The 19,144-nt window shown below is 41.7% G+C and overlaps 1 protein-coding gene and 1 pseudogene across 1 annotated transcript; one reads left to right on the plus strand and one right to left on the minus strand.

The window, feature by feature from the left end:
- Positions 1 to 933: 933 nt before the first annotated feature.
- CCDC43 (coiled-coil domain containing 43) lies at positions 934 to 13,154 on the minus strand. The gene is made up of 5 exons (XM_004451539.5): positions 12,755 to 13,154; positions 7,850 to 7,937; positions 5,883 to 6,018; positions 4,166 to 4,224; positions 934 to 2,516 (listed from the first exon to the last, which is right to left on the minus strand). The coding sequence occupies exons 1-5, from the start codon at positions 12,956 to 12,958 to the stop codon at positions 2,329 to 2,331; spliced, it is 675 nt and encodes a 224-aa protein (XP_004451596.1). The 5' UTR covers positions 12,959 to 13,154; the 3' UTR covers positions 934 to 2,328.
- A 5,423-nt stretch (positions 13,155 to 18,577) lies between these two features.
- Positions 18,578 to 18,678, plus strand: LOC111762576 (U6 spliceosomal RNA; annotated as a pseudogene).
- The last annotated feature ends 466 nt before the right edge of the window (positions 18,679 to 19,144 follow it).

Consider the following 19,144-nt stretch of genomic DNA (forward strand, 5'->3'; position numbering starts at 1 on the left):
CTATGGGAAAAACTTCATAAAATTATCTAACAACACATAAGATTTGTGGTGAAACCGATAAAACTGATGTTCCCACCATTTTCTTATTCAAAAGAATTAGGCGTATTTGATTTTTTTTAATGGGAAAAAAGCAGTTTATATAAAGGTACTTGAAAACCAACAGTTACTTTAAATTATTACATCAGTATCCCTCCCACCTGAATAATCTCTTACTATAAAGTCTGAGAGATGGTAATTTATGTTATGACTGAAATCCCAAATTTGCCTAATATGTCAGTCTCACCATAGAAGATATGGCTCTTTAAAATTTACCCTTTGCAATACTGAACATTTAAGATGTAAAGGATTTAACACCTTAGTTAAGTGAATAACCATTCTCAAGGCCTAGTGAGCTGATCCTTTATTTCTGTTTAAGTAAATACTAGTTTGAGTTTACATTTAACTGTAACATATATAATAGAGTCCCCCCAAAATTAACTACCATTATAACAAACTGATGAGACAAGTTTCTCCTGAAGGTCCATGGTTATATCCTGACTCCTCTAGAGACCAAAATCAAAGTGAGAATAAACTAAAATTTCAGAATAAGGGTTACTAAATTGAAACAGGCTCTCTCATACCCTATAGGTAGCCACAGCTTATTGCTACAATCACATAAAGGACTAAGAGTCCAAGAGTACTTCAATGGATTTCAAAGCCAATTTACTCAGTTTCCAAAAAGCAAGGTAATCTTTATGATCCCCCTAATCCCTAGCTTCACAGAAAGGAAGACTGAGGCAGAGAGTTTATACATTCCAGAAGAGGCTGTACAATTAGAGCATATTATAGAGCTAATCAAAAGTAAAGTAAAAATTTAACACATTTCTAAGTGACTAACCACACAGAATTCATTTACATGGGTAGCTGGAAGGAATCAGAATAAATCGTAAGGCAGTGGTTTCAATAAAGTTTATTTTTTAAAAAGGTATTTTTGTTTGCAGTGCCACAGTTACAGGAGTGTATGAAGAGGTAAGACATCTCCTTTTCCATAACCATGCATCTTTTTACCTTCTGCACAAAGATAAAAAGTTTTGTTAAGCTCATAGTTAATGGTATAACAGAGGTTAGCAAACTTTTTCTGATTTACTATCTGATTTCAGACAGTAAATAATTTAGGCTTTAAGGGTCATATAATGTCTATCACTTTTTTTTTTTTTTTTTACAATCCTTTAAAAATGTAAAAACCAATGTTAGTTTACACCATACAAAAACAGGCCAGCCCAAATCAGACTTGAGGACAAGTAGTCTACAGACCTCTGGTATAAAATACCTACATTTTGTCAGTGAAATTGCAGTCTTTAAGCTTCTGGACAGTCTGCGGCTTGAAGTAGAAAAGGGCCTCATTTACAATTGAATGTGGCTTATGACAAAATTGGAAATGGAGAGCTCCCACTCACTTGACTCTCCCTAGCAATTTCATTCACTCACTCACTCAATAAATTTGTTTTGAGCACCTACTATGTACATTATTAAATTAACTTTGTTTTAGCAGATTTCCAGTGTTTTTTACTTAACTGGGTGATAGTTCCAGAATTACCAGGTCTTTAAACTCATACATTTTGGGGCAAATGGATTAAAATCTCTATCAGCACTCAAGAGGATCCATGATTTGGAAAACTGAATCTAGTAAATGATGATATTCTTACACCAAATTTGACACATCCTTAAAGTTACAGCCTAGATGAGAAAAAGGTATTTTAAAATACACTTCCTTTTCTCTGATAGGCTAAAACTTTTTTAAAAAACATCCTCAAATTGAGAATTTCCCTCAAATAATTCCTATTTTCCTAGTTTGCTGCCATGTAAACTAAAATCTGAAGCCAGGAAGAACTCTTTGTTAGCTTTCTATGCCAGCCATAAAAATTACATTAATGGTTCAATACTGCCTCTGAAGCAATCTGCACTCCCACATTTCATCTCAGGGAAGGAATGCTGATGTTTCTGCTTTTTCAGACTGAAAAACTGTAACTTAGCTTTCTGAATCCTCCTGTTTTTCACCCAAGTGAGGGAAGACTTTTTAAAATGGCTAAAAGGAGCACAGGATTTCAGTATTAAAAAAATAAAGGTTGCCCCCATTCCAACTCTTTGGTACAGACATCAATTACAATAATCACCACAGAGACTTGGCACATTTTGTAATTAGAAGCGTTTGTGATTTTCCTTTGACCATGTAAACAAAAGGAGAAGTGCCTTGGAAAACCACTTTGCAATGTTCTTTCATTTCTTTTAACGTGGCACAACCAGTTCTCCCTTTGATCCAGTTCATGGGAGAAGAGAGTAGGGCCAAGGTTATCGCTTTCGTTCCCCTTTCTGTGTCCTTTTCTTTTCCTTTTCCTTGCGCTCCTGCTTGGCTAGTTTGTCCCTCTCCCTCTGCAGCTTGTCCTGCTCCTTCTTCTTTTGTGACCCATCCCGAAGCAAGTCTCGCTCCAGTTTTCGAGCATTGAGGACATCTTCTACATTGGTGTTTCGGAATAGAGCTACAGGTGAGTTAAGGGATTAGGGAACAAGTTAAAACCACTGCACTCTCCTTATTCTGGCTGTCTTCTTCACATGTTGAGTCCTGAATGTGCTCTACCTTTTCCTAGTCTTTAAAAAAAAAAAAAACAAACTTATGTTTATCTTTGATCTAATGGGAAATCATAAATTTTAAAGTATTTCATCAAAATGAAATTTCATTCTAGAGTAAGTACTTATATCATTCAATGGCAAAGTATTATTTGAGTATCTAGGATAGTTTTAGTTAATAGAATAAGTGTAACTGGCAAAATGTTTATATCCTTGGCACTATTAAAGTTCTTAATGGGTAGTAGGGGTATTTTGGAATTCTTTATATGAGGTTTGCATTATTTTTATAACTGTCCTGTAAGTTTGGAAGTATTTAAAAATAAAAAGTTAAAAAAAAAGTTCCTACAGAGTTAAATAAGTCCTTTAACCTTACTGAACTTAATCAATTTGCCAATTTGCTTTTTATTCTAGACCACTAACACTTAAGTGAAAACTATGTTCTAATACCTATAAGTTCTAAACTTTATTAGATGTGAAGTAAGTTTGACCAATTAGAAAACACCAAGTCAAAAACTTTACCCCTCATTTTTAAAAACATAACCTGTTGGGAGCAAGTGTAGTTCAGTGGTTGAGTGCCTGCTTGCATGTATAAGGTCCCGGGTTCAATTCCCAGTACCTCCTAAAAAAAAAAAAAAAAATCTTGTTTATACCAATCAAGCTCCTCTCTATTTTTAAATCATCACTTTTTTTCCTGCTTTAGTTAAGCTTTAAAACAAATCTCCCTGAAATAACCTCTCCCTTTTTTTTTTTTTTTTTAATAATCTATCACATTCCACACCTTTAAGATGGATCCCTAAATCCACCTTCTCTAGGAAGCTTCTCAAAAGTGATTCTGGGGACGCAGATGTGGCTCAAGTGATTGGGCTTCCATCTACCATATAGGAGATCCAGGGTTCAATTTCCAGGGCTTCCTGGTGAAGGCAAGCTGGTCCGCATGGTGAGCTGGCCTGAGCGGAAAGCTGGTTCACACAGAGTGCTGGCCCATGCAGGAGTGCTGGCCTGCATGGAGAGCTGGCGCAGCAAGTTGACACAACAAAAAGAAACACACAGAGAGACAATAAGATCCAGCAGACCAGGGAGCTGAGGTTGCTCAAGAGATTGAGGGCTTCTTTCCCACTCTGGAAGATCCTGGGACCTTCCTCAGCACATTTATTTCAATATGTACATACTTCTAGCTTGTTTAAAGTGTTCAGCTGTTTGTATTCTCTTTCCAACAAATTATAAGGTGTCTGAGGACAAAGATCAAGACTTCAATATTATTTTAATTGCTTCTACACTGCTGGTTAATCTAATGCTATACATGGAATATGGATTCTTATTTTCCTTAGGAAACCTTTCTCCAAGTTAATCCCTTCAGAGTACATGTTTGATATGTTTTCTTTGGGGAAAGTTCTTCCTAATTTGACTATCAAAGGCCGTCCTAAGAACAGAGCTCCCAATGCTGGCATGCCATGAGTACCTAGAGGTAAAGGGAGTCTTCAGCAATGACAACATGGCAAAATAAAAACTGATTCTCAAGAAGATTCTATGGAAAAACACATGGGAAAGACAAAAAGGATACATTTGCTAGAACCAATGTTCGTTGGGATGGCACCTGAATCATCCTTCTCATCTGCTTCAGTGAGTGATGTTAAGGAAAGCTGAATGGAAAACAAGGGTTGGCACATCCCCACACCACATTAGAAAACATTCAAAAGACTGCTAGGGAGGAAAGGCATTTTGAATGGACAGGGACCTTTGCTTGGAATGTGGTAGTAAACCCAGGAGATTGATCTTTAAAAGTCTCAGGGAAGATTATTCAAAGCTTCTGTAAGATCCTTACCTCTTGGAGGCTGAAAACAAACTTAAGCTGATCTGGGTAGACTGCCACATTATCTGGAAACTGGGGCTTGGCAAGATGACCTCCAAAACAACAGTGGTTCTCATACCACGAACCACTGGGAGTTTGTTACAGGTCTCATAGCATGAACCACCTGAGAACTTTAGTTAGAGATGTACACTCTCATGCCCCACTCTGGGCCTATAGAATCAGAACTCTGAGTGTGGGAAATATTTGTTTTAACAAACCCTTCAGGAAAATCAGTGCTTTAAAAGTTATTTTCCAGGGGACTGGATGTGGCTCAAGCAGTTGAGCACCTGCCTCCTACACGGGAGGTCCCAGGTTCAGTTCAAGTAAATAGATGAGGGAGCCATCTCGAGTTTGGGGGGGTTATTTTCTAGGGGAGCAGCTATAGCTCTAGTGGTTGAGCACCTGCTTCCCATGTATGAGGTCCCAGGTTCAATTCCCAGTAGCTCCTAAAAAAACAAATGAAAAAACAAACTCTTACTGAGGAGCAGATATAGCTCAGTGGTTGAACACCTTCCCATATATGAGGTCCTGGGTTCAATCTCTGGTACCTCCTTATTTTCTAGCCAAATCAATGAGATTTTGTAACTCTGCTAATCTAAGAAAAGTCATCAGGAAAAACTAGAAAAGAAACTGGCCCACAAAAGACTGAGAATTTTCCTAAATTTGTAATTAGGCAGCTGACATCATACCAGATGCAGGGGGCATCATGCCTACTTGAATGGATTATGTAGCAACATACTCCATTTAAGTAGGTTCAGCAAGTTAAACATTTCCTACACAAATTTCAAGTTCACAGGGAGCCAAACCTGACCCTTCCAGCAACACCTTTTCTTTCTGCACAAGCTCTACTCAAATTCCAGACACAGTAATAGTATTGCTTGGAGGTTCAGCCTCACTTTTAATTATGTAGTCACTGGAATATTAAAAAAAAATTCAAATGAAACCCCCAAATTTAGGAAATCTTTCATCCCAAAATATCTAGGTTCTAGTCCTGGTTTTGCCACTATTCTCAAAATGTCTCTGATCACCCATTCGTGTCTTTGTGCATCAGTTTCCTTTATCTACTGGGAAAGAATGTAAAAATGGGAAATATATATATATAAATAAATGGATCATACATGTGAATCTGCACTACACGGAAAGGTGTTATACAAAAGGAATCTCAACTGTATCTTATTAACTGAAAACCCAATTTGAGATTATTATTAGTCTTACACTAAAATTTTCAGGAACATATTAGTATGCTGAAAAACAGTCCAGTATCAGCTATTCCATCACTCCTCACACCCACAAAGGACCAGAGAGCACTACCATTGTAGAGGGGAAAAGGTAACTTCTCTAAGCTCACTGTGAGCCAGAAAGCACTTGGTGGCCATGAAAAGAGAAAGAAAAAGAAAAGGGTATGGTGCCACAACTCCAGAAAGGATATTCCTCTTCATCTGTCACATCAGCATACTGGGCCAAGAGGGCAGCTTTTCTTTGCTTCTCCTCTTCTGACACCATCCTGGGCTTCACCACAATCTGTGCCTGCTTCTCAATCAGGGTAGCAATGGCCTGTACCTCATCTGGGAGGCAGTGAAAGGGAGGGACAACAAAGTTGTATGTGAGAGAAACGAGGTCACTGAACCCCACTAGTCCACCCAAGCAGTGCCTGATCTAAAGGCACTGGTATCTACTGACTCCTTTGAACCCTGGGGTTCAAAGGTGCCTCAGGAGCCAATGAGAAATCCAAGAAGAGGCCATACAGGCCAGGATTTGGACCTTGTATCTGTCTTCAATCACAGCAGCTCTGCTTTTATTTGCTTTATATATTGAAGTTCTGCTGCTTGGAGAAAAAAAGGTTGAAAGCACTGCATTAGAATCATAGAAAATTAAGCCTCCAAACATGCAACTTTCTTCCTTCTCATCTCAGAAACCAAATAAAATCAACTATTCAGTTCTCCATTCTCATCAAAAGGGCAATGGTGTAGAGTAGTGGTTCTCAAACCTGGGTGCACATGAGAATCATTTGGGGGAATTAAAAGAAAAACAAACAAACAAACAATGCCTGGGCCGCAACCCAAAGCTGTTTATATAATTGGTCCATGATCTGGCCCAGGAATTGGTATTTTAAGTACATCAAGTGATTCTAATGTACAGCCAAGACTGAGAACCAACAGTGTGAACAGTTTAGAATAGATTTTATTCAACTTTGGTTTTTAATGATTTGAGTTTTCAACAGCTAATATGCCGGGAAGCAGATGTGGCTCAAGTGATAAGGCCTCTGCCTATCATAAGGAGGACCGGGGTTCGATCCCTTGGACCTCCTGGTGAAAAAGAAGAAAAGAAAGCGTGCCTGTGCAGCAAGCCAGTGCCTGCATGGTGAGCTGAGTGCACACGCAGTGAGCTGAGTGCCCACCCAGTGAGCCGAGTGCCCGCACAATGAGCTAAGTGCCCGTGTAGGTGCCTGCATGGCGAGTCGAGTGCCTGTGTGGTGAGCCAAGTACCCGTGCAGCAAGCTGAGTGCCCACATGGAGAGCCAGTAGCCACATGGGTACCCCTGTGGTGGGCCAGTACCCGCATGGCAAGCCAGTGCCTACACAGTGAGCCAAGTGCCTATGCAAGTGTCCACGTGGCGAGCTGATTGCCCGCATGGTGAGCCAAGTGCCCACATGAGCGCTCATGTGGTGAGCCAGTGCCCATGCAAGTGAGTCACACAACAAGATGATGACACAACAAAAGAGGGAGAGTCAAAGTGAAGCACAGCAGAGATCAGGAACTGAGGCGCAATTTATAGGGAACCTCTCTTCATGTCAGAGGTCCCCAGGATTGAACCCCTCTGAATCCTACAGGAGAAAGATGAGAAGACAAAAAAGAGAAATAGATACAGAAGATCACACAGTGAATGGACGCAGACAGTAAAAACAGGGTGGCAGAGGGGGAGAAGGGGAAAAAATAAATCTTAAAAAAAAAAACAAAAAAAAAACAGCTAATTTACCATCCTAACGGTGGGTATATTAGCCCATTTTTATTCTACTTTAAAGGTTGAAGAGTTCAGGTGAATAAAACAAAAGCCCAAGCACCATTTGTGTTATGAAATGTGAATACGAAAAAGGTGGGAGGTGGGAAAAAAATATTTTACCCTATACTTGCAAGGCAAATCCACAAGGGGCCAAGAAAAGAGAAAGAAAAAGAAAAAAATAAAAACTACAATGAAAATAACTTATTAGTTTGAAAAGGAAAATTTAAGAGGTAAAGGAAATAGTAAAAAGTTAAAAGTGAGCTCTAGGTGGTTTGCCAGCTTCAGTTATCTTAGGGAGAATGAGTATACAAACGGGAATATTAAAACTCTAAAGCTGGACAGCAAAGGCAATGGGAAAAGGCACTGGAGGTTAGACATAAAAACTCCAACACTACCTTCTTTTTTCACTTTGGTGACAACGTTCTGAGTTTCCGACCATCGTTCCACAATCTCCCTGCAAATATTAAGGAGGGAATCTTCTTCCTAGTTGAAAAATTAGATCAGTTAATTTCTGAAAGTATCTTCCAAAACAGTATCAACCTGAAAACAGCCTGTGCAGAGGGCACAGCTCTCCCAGCTGGAGCTGGGAAGGGTTTGGGAGCAATAAAATAAAATAGAGTCCCTTTCTCTTCTGAGGCTATGGACACAGCTGTGACCCTGCAGTAACCCACATCTACCATAGCAAGAGCACCCACTCCATCCTGCCACACTCCAGGGGAAGGGAGTCCCAGCAACTCAAGGGGAGTTTTTCTCCTTTAGTAACAAATACTTGTTGCCTGAGTTGAAACTCTCCTCTGTCAAACCTTCCTTGGCTAATATGCTCAACTCAGGACATTCTCTAAAGTTTATCAGTTTTTATGCTGGGTCATATCCATGGCTTGCGTACACATAAAGAGGAGATAAATGAGTAGATGGTCTCCTGTCCAACCATCCATTTTACATAAGTATACATATTCTGCACGCTAATCTCCCTCAGCATGGTGTAACCAAGAGGATGTTAACTTTGGTGTCAGACGTACTTAAGTTCAAATCCCAGCTATATGAGCAAGTTTCTTAACTTCCTAAGCCTCCATCTTCCCTGGATTTTAGTGAGCATTAAGTGGGAATTTATATAAAACAACCATCCTACCTGGCAAAGAATAGGCATTGAACAAATATCTTCATTATGGCTGCCTTCACATTCACATTCCACTCCTCAAGGCCAGGCACTGTTCTAATTACTTTGCATGAGAATTCTCAATACTTTAAACAATCCCATGAAGTAAGCACGAATGATTCTCAATTTATAGATGAGAAACCCAAGGCACAGGTTAAGTGACTTGCCCAAGGTTACACAAGTAATAAGTAGATTAAACAGAATTTGAACTCATGCAGTCTGGGTTGGAGCACATGTTCTTAACCATTGTACTATACTATCTCTCCAAAGGGAAGTGAGGAGAGTCAGAATCCAAACCTATTGTAGATATCCTTACTTTGGGCCCACAGAGGATTCTGTCCTCTACCCTGCATCATTTTAACATATTTACCAAGCATGCAGAACTTCTTTGGTCCAGAGTTTCTGTCGTTCACAGAGCGCCCATCAAAAAGGGCAAAGGAAGAAGAAAAGAAAAATGGACAGGAAAAAGGAGTGAAAAGGCAAAAGAGGAAGGGAGTCTTGGAAGGGAAAGTAGTTTATTTATTTATTTTAAAGATTTATTTATTTATTTATTTATTTATTTATTTCTCTCCCCTTCCCCAACCCCCACCCCAGTTGTCTGTTCTCTGTGTCTATCCGCTGTGTGTTCTTTTGTCCGCTTCTGTTGTCAGCAGCATGGGAATCTGTATCTCTTTTTGTGGCGTCATCTTGCTGTGACAGCTCTCCATGTGTGCAGTGATACTCCTGGGCAGGCTGCACTTTCTTTCACGCTGGGCGGCTCTCCTTATGGGGCGCACTCCTTGTGCGTTGGGCTCTCCTATGCGGGGACACCCCTGCGTGGCACAGGCACTCCTTGCACATCAGCATTGCACTTGGGCCAGCTGCACATGGGTCCAGAAGGCCCAGGGCTTGAACCGCAGACCTCCCATGTGGTAGATGGACAGTCTATCCATTGGGCCAAGTCTGCTTCCCGGGAAAGTAGTTTAATAGTTCCAATTTCTTCACTGACACCAAACAAGTACATTCATCCATTTATTCAAGTTTTCATCCAGAAGGTGCCTATGTTCAAGGTACCAAGATGAGTATTAAGGAGAATGAGACTTATTGCCTAGCTTCATGATGCTTACAGTTTAATAAGCTGGTATATAAACAGCTTCATAAAATGTAATACATTTGATGTTATAATTAATTTTATGTGCGAACTTGGTTAGATTCTGTTGTCCAGTTGTTTGGTCAAGCAAGCACTGGCCTGATTGTTACTCTGAAGTTGTTTTGGAGATGGATTTGCATCTACAGTCAGTTGATTGCATCTACAATCAACAAAGGAGACTACCCTCCACAAAGAGGAGAGTCTCCTCATCCAATCAGCTAGAGGTCTTAAAAGTCAGAACTGAGGAAGTCAGAAGTCTGAGAGAATTTCTGCCTCTATTTCAGTCAGGCAGTTTCTCTTGGGAATGCAACCTCACCTTCACTGGAATTTCCAATCTGTGACCTACCGTACAGACTTCAGACGTGCCAGATTTCAGAATCACCTTTATTGGACTTTGCAGCTTGCGGCCTGCCCTATGCAAATCAGACATGCCAATCCCCACAACTAGGTGAGCCAGTTTCTGTAATAAATCTCATGTGTAAACACACATACAGTGTAAGTTCTGTGTCTCTAGAGAACCCTAACACACCTGACCATACCCTACTTAAAACTGTAACCCACCCCTCCCCTCTACTCCTAATCTCCACAATGCTTTTTTCATAGCACTATTACTTTCTAGCATAATATGTAATTTACTGATGATGGTTTTTGTTTATTGTGGTTTTTTTTGTGCTAGAACATAACACATGAGGGCAAAGATTTTGGTCTATTTTGTTCCCTGACATACCCTCAAGGACTTAGGGCACTGTCTGGCATAAAATAAGCACTCAATACAAATTTGATGAATCAATCAATTAATGCAAATATTACTGAAAAGAATAATAAGGATGATATATAGTTTTTACTTGTTTACAGTTATTTGCTCTTGACTATAACAATGTTCTTGAATCTAATGACAAATTGTTGCCAACAACCTTCTTAATTACTAATATTTAATCCTAGCTCAATCTGGTGGCTGATCTAGCTATGTATTTTGTTTTTCCTAGAAAGGGATCTGGTAGACAGTCAGGAGTTCCTGTCACTATATGCAGCCAGACTGACGGATAGAAAGTAGAGCTTTGAATATATACCAAATTCATTTGTCCTTGTTGCTCTGTAAAGATGCTCCTCAGTTGTTTAATGGACAAGACCCCTGCCTCCCCATGGAATTCCTAGTCAATTCGTCCTACAGTCAGTTTCTGTATAGAAGGGGCTGGGAAAACTATGAGAAAATTAAATACAATGTATGAATCAGGTAGGGGGAGGGAAAGCCACCCTTAAAAATAATTTTGTCTTTTGCAGTTTACACAAATGAGGCAGATTTAAAGAACCAATTCTGTTCCTGGGAATTTTTTTCTCTTCTACAAAGAGATTGGAAGAATCTAAGGAAACTCATGCTGCCTTTATCAGCAGAACAAAGCTACAAATAATGACACCACAAAAAGAACTGATCAAGGAGCTTGTACCAAGGGGTATCCAAGTTATTTCCACTTCCTCTTCATGATTCTTTAAAAAAAACTCCCAGTTATAAATAAAAACTAATATAAATTGCTCGCTTCCTACATTTCCCCCCCTACAACCTGCAATGTCAGCATCCAAGAAAATAATTTACTCCACTGTGTTGCATTTCCACTAAACTTTAGAGCTGCATTACAAGCTGTTTTAAAGCTTTCCCATTTATAGCCCAATCTCCCCAGTGCAGGCCCTTGGACTCAAAGGGACCACTGCCAGGAGGACCTGAACAGCTGCAATAGTATCATGTTTCAACTGCGTGCCCAATCAATGAACTGTGCTTCCACCAAGTGTACATGATTTAGTCCAAGCACCCACTCCCTGCTCCACCCCACACCATCTCCTGCCACAGAATCTGCACAATGGACATGTCAGCAAAATATTTTTGGATTTTAAAAAAGTTCTCTCTTACCTACCCTTCTTCTTCTTCTTCAAAAAAGTATATATGTATATTTACATCTACATATGTTCCCAGTATCTTTTGACGCTTTTTAATAGTCCCTGAAAATTGACCTGGAGGATAACAAATGAACCCATATTTTTGACCTGTTCGATGTGATAGATGCCACAGGATTAAAGCTCTTAACAGGCAGGTGGCTCCCACAAGAGCAGTCTGATTTCCAGGATCTCCTCTAAACCAAGAATGCAAAGCCAATTTTGACTTCTACACCAATTAGTGATGATGTAAGTAAAATTTATTTTTGATCTTGTGCTAAAAGAAAACAATTTGTTGCAAAGCCACAGGCAGCATCTGTAACCAATCTAATGTAACCTATAACAACCAGTCTAATAAGTGTGTGTGTCAGTGGTGAGGGGAAGCAGAGATGAAGACAGCAGAAAGGATCAAGTTGGAAAAGTAGACATCTTGGTGACTGACTGAATAAACACAGTTAAAAGTACACATTTCTGAATTCTTGAATCTGCTACTAAGAGGCTAAGTACCAAGTTTTATTTCCCTTCTTCAAAGCTCTGATAGCTCTCATTCTCCCTTTCCCTCCTGTCACCCCCACACCTACGATCGCTGCATTTCTGACTACTGTGTAAAGGATCAAGTGAAACGTCTGCTTCGATTCCACCTAGGCAGGCATGAAAAGACCTCTGCCGGCAGCTTACCTTTTCTGGACTCCTACCTCAAGCCCCCAGAACACCGCATCCCCTCCTCTCAACACTGTCAACGGATGTGAAGGAAACCGGTTGTTAGACGTTTATGATAAAATTCTCATTTAAACATTTCAGTGCCTGCGGAAGAACACTCACCAGCTCACCCCGGGGCATCAAGAGGGCCTTGTCCCCAGAAATGAGGGAAAGCCATTCCTCTCTAGGTACCTGCAACCTTCCGGCTTCCCAAAACCTCGGGTGGGGAACAACCTCCTTTCCCCGCGGCCCGGCGCTCAGAGGACGATTCCTCTCCCAGGTGAGACCACTAACCCCCTAGGACTCTGGGCAGGGGAAAGGGAATGAGAAGTCTCCACAGGGCCCTCGGGCAGCCGCCTGAGGCTGAAGGAACATGTCCGAGCTTCTCACCAAAAAAGCAGAGAGAATACCCTGCAGCGCGTCCAGCTTTTCTTCTTCCTCCTCCTCCTGCAGGACACCCAGGATGTAGGCGCCGTACACGGCTCGGTCCACTCCGAGTGCCTCCAACCGTCCGTCCAGCCAGGATCCAAAGCCGCTGCCCCCGCCGCCGCCTTCCCCCGAGGCTGCTGCGGCCGCTTCGCTGGGCGCCGCCATCTTGGGGTCAGGGTCCTGCCAGCCCCCGGGGCGCCACCCGCGGTGCCTGACGGGCTCGCGGCGGACCCACGGCGCTCACCGCGAGGGCGAGCCCACGCCTCTGCGTGCCCGGCAGGTCCGGCCGAACGGCGGCGACTGGCCTGGGCGTTTTGTAGCTTCTAAATAAAGCCTGTCTTCACGTACGCTCGGTCACGTGATCTCACAGGAAGTCTGGCAGCCAAGTATTCTAAACAGACTTTTTACATTTGGGAAAGTTCAGAGAGGTTCATTAACTTTACCAAAGTCACGCTGCTAATAACTCAACGGGACCGGAATTCAACGTCGATTCCAGCGCTTCTGACCACCACTCTGAGCTGCCCTTCCGCGCGCAATCGTGGGATACTAAGCCACCCACTTCTACACAGCTGTGATGTCGAGAACCCCAGAAAAACGTGCTGTCTAGCATGCAGGATCCTGCTAACTGCCAGGAAAGCCCACCATAGCCATCAGTTGCTGCCTTCATCTTTGTAGGCCCCTCCCCCATCACAGTTCTCGCTCCAGAAAACGTTCCCTGATTCCATGAAATCTGGCTTAGGAGCGCTGCAGTGAGCTGTGTGGCTTCTCTGCAGTTATCATGCTGTACTTAGGGCAGTACCTGGCACAGAGTAGGCTTTAATAAATGAACAGGCACCCCAAGCCATTTCTTTCACTCCTCCATTCGTTCACACTTTCACAGGCATGTTTTTTTTTTTCTTTTTAAATTATCTTTTTAAAAAAGATAAATAACACAAAATGTTACAATAAAAAATACAAGAGGTTCCCATATACTCAGGCATATTTTTGAGGAGTCTTTCATTACTCTCTGCAAGGCACTGTGCTAAAAGCTTTTCATGCAGTGTCTCCTGTAATCCTCTCAGCAACCCTTTGAGGAGAGCTTTGATTGTCCATTTTTAAAGGTAAGGAAACAGAATCACACACCTAGACAGGGCCTAACCAGACGCAAGAGGTCATCGGGCTAAGACACCAGAGCCTCAGCTAACAGCAAAACACGTGGCTTTGGGCTGGAATAAACCAAGAACCTGGGTTGAGTTTGCCTAAACTGCAGAGGTCTCCAAGATTGTCATGTCCCTGGCTTGGCTCCTTCATTCATCAAATATTGAGAACCCACAGCATGGCATTGCTGCTGCGTACTAAAAATACAAAGATGAATGTCACAAAATTTCTGCCCTCAGGGGATCTTCAGTCTAGTAGAAACAGACATGTTTAAACAAATAATGAAAATATAGTGAGGTAAATGTTTTAATGGAGATTTGTCAAATAGGGGTTGCACTGAATACCTAGAAGATTAGGTTAATTGTCAAGTTGGAACAGCACTGGAAGATGGGAGGTGAATGGCATGGACAGGTGGGGAGAATCTAGGAAGTCTTTCCAATAGCGGTCATGCTGGACCTTTCTAAAAGAGTGAATGAGTTCTTTAGTCAAAGGGAGTGAAAGGAAAAAGGGGGATCCCCAAATGTAAGAGACTGTGTGTGCAAAGGCTTGTTAGTGGGCTCCCAGAGAGCCTTAAATGGCTTGAGCAATAGGGTTCAAATAGAAGAGATTCAGAAGACAACAGAAATAGAGGGTCTTGTGTACCTTACAAAAGGCCTGGAGAGAATTTTCTGCTCTTATTATTATTGGGATAATGTAAATGAATGGACTTGGAAAACTATAATACTTAGCAGAAAGTCAGGGTACTGTGACTATTAATCCCATGCCCTTGGTGTTCTCACTGAGTTAAACTGTGGCACTACTGAAGCCAGAGTCAGCTCCCAAAGACTCCCCTCTCTTTCTCAAGTCCTGAGATGTTCCTCCAGGCTCAGATGTTCCTCTTAACCCACCGGTCTTGCAGGTGGGACTATTTCACAGACTCTTGGGAGTCATTGTGGCTCAAGGCTTATAGCCTGAGGTCAGTCAGTCAAAGGGGTGCTGATTCAAAGTACCAGAAATCTGTTGGCTTTTATAAAGGGAATTTATTTGGGGTAAAAGTGTACAGTTACAAGGTCCTAAAGAGTCCAACTCAAGGTTGTTTCCTCACCCACTGTCGCCACATGTTGAAGCAAGATGACAGATGACCTCTGCCTGGTCTCTCCTTCCCTCTTCTCTTAAAGCTCCATTCTCTTTCGCTGTAAACTATCAGCAAATGGCTCATCTCTCCCCAGGGCTCCAGGATCAAAACTGGCAAAAGTTCTCTCTCTTCTGTGTCTGTGGAACTTTTGTGTCTTCTTCTGTGTATCTTCTTGAGTGTCTGTTTCTATCAACCCATCAACAGGTCAGGAACTCAACCCTGAGTCACGCCATACTGATATGGCCAAATGAAAGCCCTAATCTTGATTTAATCCAGTAAATGTAAAACCCTTGAATTTAATACAATCAAAGGGCATCATGCCTAGAGGAACAGACCAGTTTACAAACATAATATCGTTTTTGGCATTAATATATAATGTCAAATTGCTACAGTCAGTGAAAAACCCCCACAACCAGAAAAGTAGCATACTTTTTTTTTTTACTTTTTATTTTGAAATAATCACAGGCTCACAGGAAGTTGCAAAAATATTGCAAAGAAAGAAGATTGTGGGAAGATGGCAGAGTGGGGCATTCCAGGATTCAGTCCTTCCACCAGAACAATTATTAACTAGGCAGGAAACTGTCTGAAACAATTATTTTGAAACATTGTAGACCAAGAGAACACTGTACAGCATCCAGGGAAGAGCAGAAGGAAAGGGATGGTAAATTACAGTAAATTGCTTTCTGCGTTGTAGTTAGTGGCTCCCGTCCACCACTCTTGCAGCAGGCTACCCTGGAGTCCAGTCCCTTACTGTCTCACTGGTGACAGAAGGGACATAAAAATCCTCTTCCCCAAGACCAGGGTGGGCATGGCCAATTGCTGATCATGGCTTTTGATTAGGGACTTTGGATGCCTTGGGGCCTGGCTCTTAGGGTGGTCATTTGTTCCAATCCACTCTGGGTAAGGGCCATGGTGGCAGAGTCATAAAGACACTATGCGTCCTCAGAGCTGTGAGAGACAGTTAATTGAAGGGCTGAAGCTCAAGAAGAAGCTGTCTTATAACCAGCTGTTTACAAAACCAAGAAACAGACTTTTCAGGGAACAAAAACCCAGAGTTAACATTTTATAAGATATTAAAAGGTACAGTGTGCAAAAAAAAAAAAAAAGAATACAAGAAAACAAGAAACAGGAAATGATGTTCTGTCCAAAGGAAGAGGATAAAAATCCAGAAAACACCGAAGAATAAGACTAGAATGTGAACATACCAAACATAGACTTTTAAAAAATGATCTTAGGAAACGGACTTTGGCCCAGTGGTTAGGGCGTCCGTCTACCATATGGGAGGTCCGCGGTTCAAACCCCGGGCCTCCTTGACCCGTGTGGAGCTGGCCATGCGCAGTGCTGATGCGCGCAAGGAGTGCCGTGCCACACAGGGGTGTCCCCCGCGTGGGGGAGTCCCACGCGCAAGGAGTGCGCCCGTGAGGAAAGCCGCCCAGCGTGAAAAGAAAGTGCAGCCTGCCCAGGAATGGCGCCGCCCACACTTCCCATGCCGCTGACGACAACAGAAGCGGACAAAGAAACAAGACGCAGCAAATAGACACCAAGAATAGACAACCAGGGGAGGGGGGGAAATTAAACAAATAAATAAATCTTAAAAAAAAAAATGATCTTAAAAATGCTCAAGGATATGAAGGAAAATGCAGAGAAAGAACTAAAGGATATCAGGAAAACATTGAATGAGCAAAATGAGAATCTTAGTAAAGAGATAGAAATTTTAAAAAAGAGCCAAACAGAATGTGGTGGTTTGGAACTCTATGTACCCCAGAAAATCATGCTCTTAAATTTAATCCATTCCTTTTGGTATAAACCTATTATAAGTAAGACCTTTTGATGAGGTTGTTTCAGTTAAGGTATCACCCAGGGTAGCTCCTACTCCTTTTACTGGAGTCCTTCATAAATGAGATGAATACAGAAAAAAAGAGAAAGTCACAGAACAGGAAGCTGAAAGCAACAAAACTCAGAAGAGAAGGGAGAGACCAGTTGACACCTCCACATGCCTTGCCATGTGACAGAGGAGTCCAGGATCACCAGCAGCCGATCTTTGGAAGGAAAGCATCACCTGTTGATACCTTAATGGACATTTGTCTCAGCCTCAAAACTGTAAGCTTGTAAACTAATAAATTCCCATTGTTAAAGTCAACACATTTCATGGTATCTGCTTTGAGCAGCTTAGCAAACTAAAACACAGAACTACTGATTTGAAGATGACAATAACTTCCCAGGAGGGCTTTAAGAGCAGATGGAGGGAAATGGATGTGACTCAACTGATAGAGCTTCTGCCTACCATATGGGAGGACCTGGGTTCTATCCCTGGCCTCTTGGTGAAAATGGGAAAAAAAAGAGCAGATTGGAGAAGAAAAAATCGGTGAACTCAAAGGCAAGACAACTGAAATGAGTCAGGCTGAGGAACAAAAAGAAAATATAATTATAAAAAGTGAAAATAGCATAAGACACCTTTGGGACACCATCTAGTGTACCCATATATGCATTATAGGAGTCCTAGAAGGAGAAGAAAGAGAGAAAAGGGGCAAAGGAGTATTTAAAGAGATAATAACAGAGAATTTCCCAAACTTAGCAAAAATGTGAATAGGCATATTCGAGAAACCTAGAGAATATCAAACAGGATAAACTTGAAGAAAATTACACCCCATCATATAGTGATCACATATTGAATGCAAAGAACAAGGAGAGAGTCCTGAAAGCCGCAAGAGAAAAACAATGTGTCATATATAAAGAAGCCCCAGGAAGCAGATGTGGCTCAAGTGATTGGACTTCTGCCTACCATAGGGGAGAACCCAGGTTCAATCCCTGGGGCCTCCTGGTAAAAAAATGTGTACCCATGTGGTGAGTCAATGCCCACACAAGTGCGTCACGCAGCAAGATGATGACACAACAAAAGAGAGAGGAAAGGCACAACAGAAACCAGGAACTGAGGTGGCACAAGTACCCCCATTTGGGTACTTATACATAACTCCACTTCTTATTTTCTACAGTTGCTAATATGCAAATGCATAAAAAGTAATAATACATCTATGGTTTTGGACATACTGAGTACAAAGATATAAGTTGTAGCAAGTATAAAAAAGGTGGGGGCATGGAGAGGTATAGGAAATGTATATATGTATGCTATTGAAGTCAAGTTGGTATCAAATTAAATATGATTGTTATATATTTAGGATGTTAAATTTTAAGTCATTGTAATCACAGAGAAAATATATGTAAAATATACCCAGATAGAGAAAAGAAGGCACTCAACATGATACAAAACAAAAAATCAAATAAATATAAAAGTAGGGGGAAGCGGCTGTGGCTCAAGCAAATGTGCTCCTGTTTACCATATGGAGGACCCAGGTTTGATCCCTAGGACCTCCTGGTAAAAAAAGGAAAAAGGTGTCCCAGGCCCATGCTGAGAGGCACAGGTGCCTGAGCAGTGAAGCGATGCACCAAAAAGACAATGACATAACCAGATAGAAAAAAAGTAGACATTAACAGAGGAATTAAAGGACAAAAAGGTGTAAGACTTACAAAGGCTAGTGCTCGCTTCGGCAGCACTAAAATTGGAACGATACAGAGAAGATTAGCATGGCCCCTGCGCAAGGATGACACGCAAATTCGTGAAGCGTTCCATATTTTTGCCGCCCACACTTCCCGTGCCGCTGACGACAACAGAAGCGGACAAAGAAACAAGACGCACCAAATAGACACCAAGAACAGACAACCAGGGGAGGGGGGGAGTTAAATAAATAAATAAATCTTAAAAAAAAAAAAAAAGACTTACAAAGGCTAAATAGCAAAATGGCAGAACAAAGTTTTGCATTATCTTTAAGATTTTGGTTTTTTTTTTAAGATTTATTTATTTATTTATTTAATTCCCCTCCCCTCCCCCGGTTGTCTGTTCTTGGTGTCTATTTGGTGCGTCTTGTTTCTTTGTCCGCTTCTGTTGTCATCAGCGGCACGGGAAGTGTGGGCGGCGCCATTCCTAGGCAGGCTGCTCCCTCCTTCGCGCTGTGCGGCTCTCCTTATGGGTGCACTCCTTGCGCGTGGGGCTCCCCTACGCGGGGGACACCCCTGTGTAGCACGGCACTCCTTGTGCGCATCAG

The sequence above is a fragment of the Dasypus novemcinctus genome, chromosome 21 (assembly GCF_030445035.2).
Source record: "Dasypus novemcinctus isolate mDasNov1 chromosome 21, mDasNov1.1.hap2, whole genome shotgun sequence".
NCBI lineage: Eukaryota > Metazoa > Chordata > Mammalia > Cingulata > Dasypodidae > Dasypus > Dasypus novemcinctus.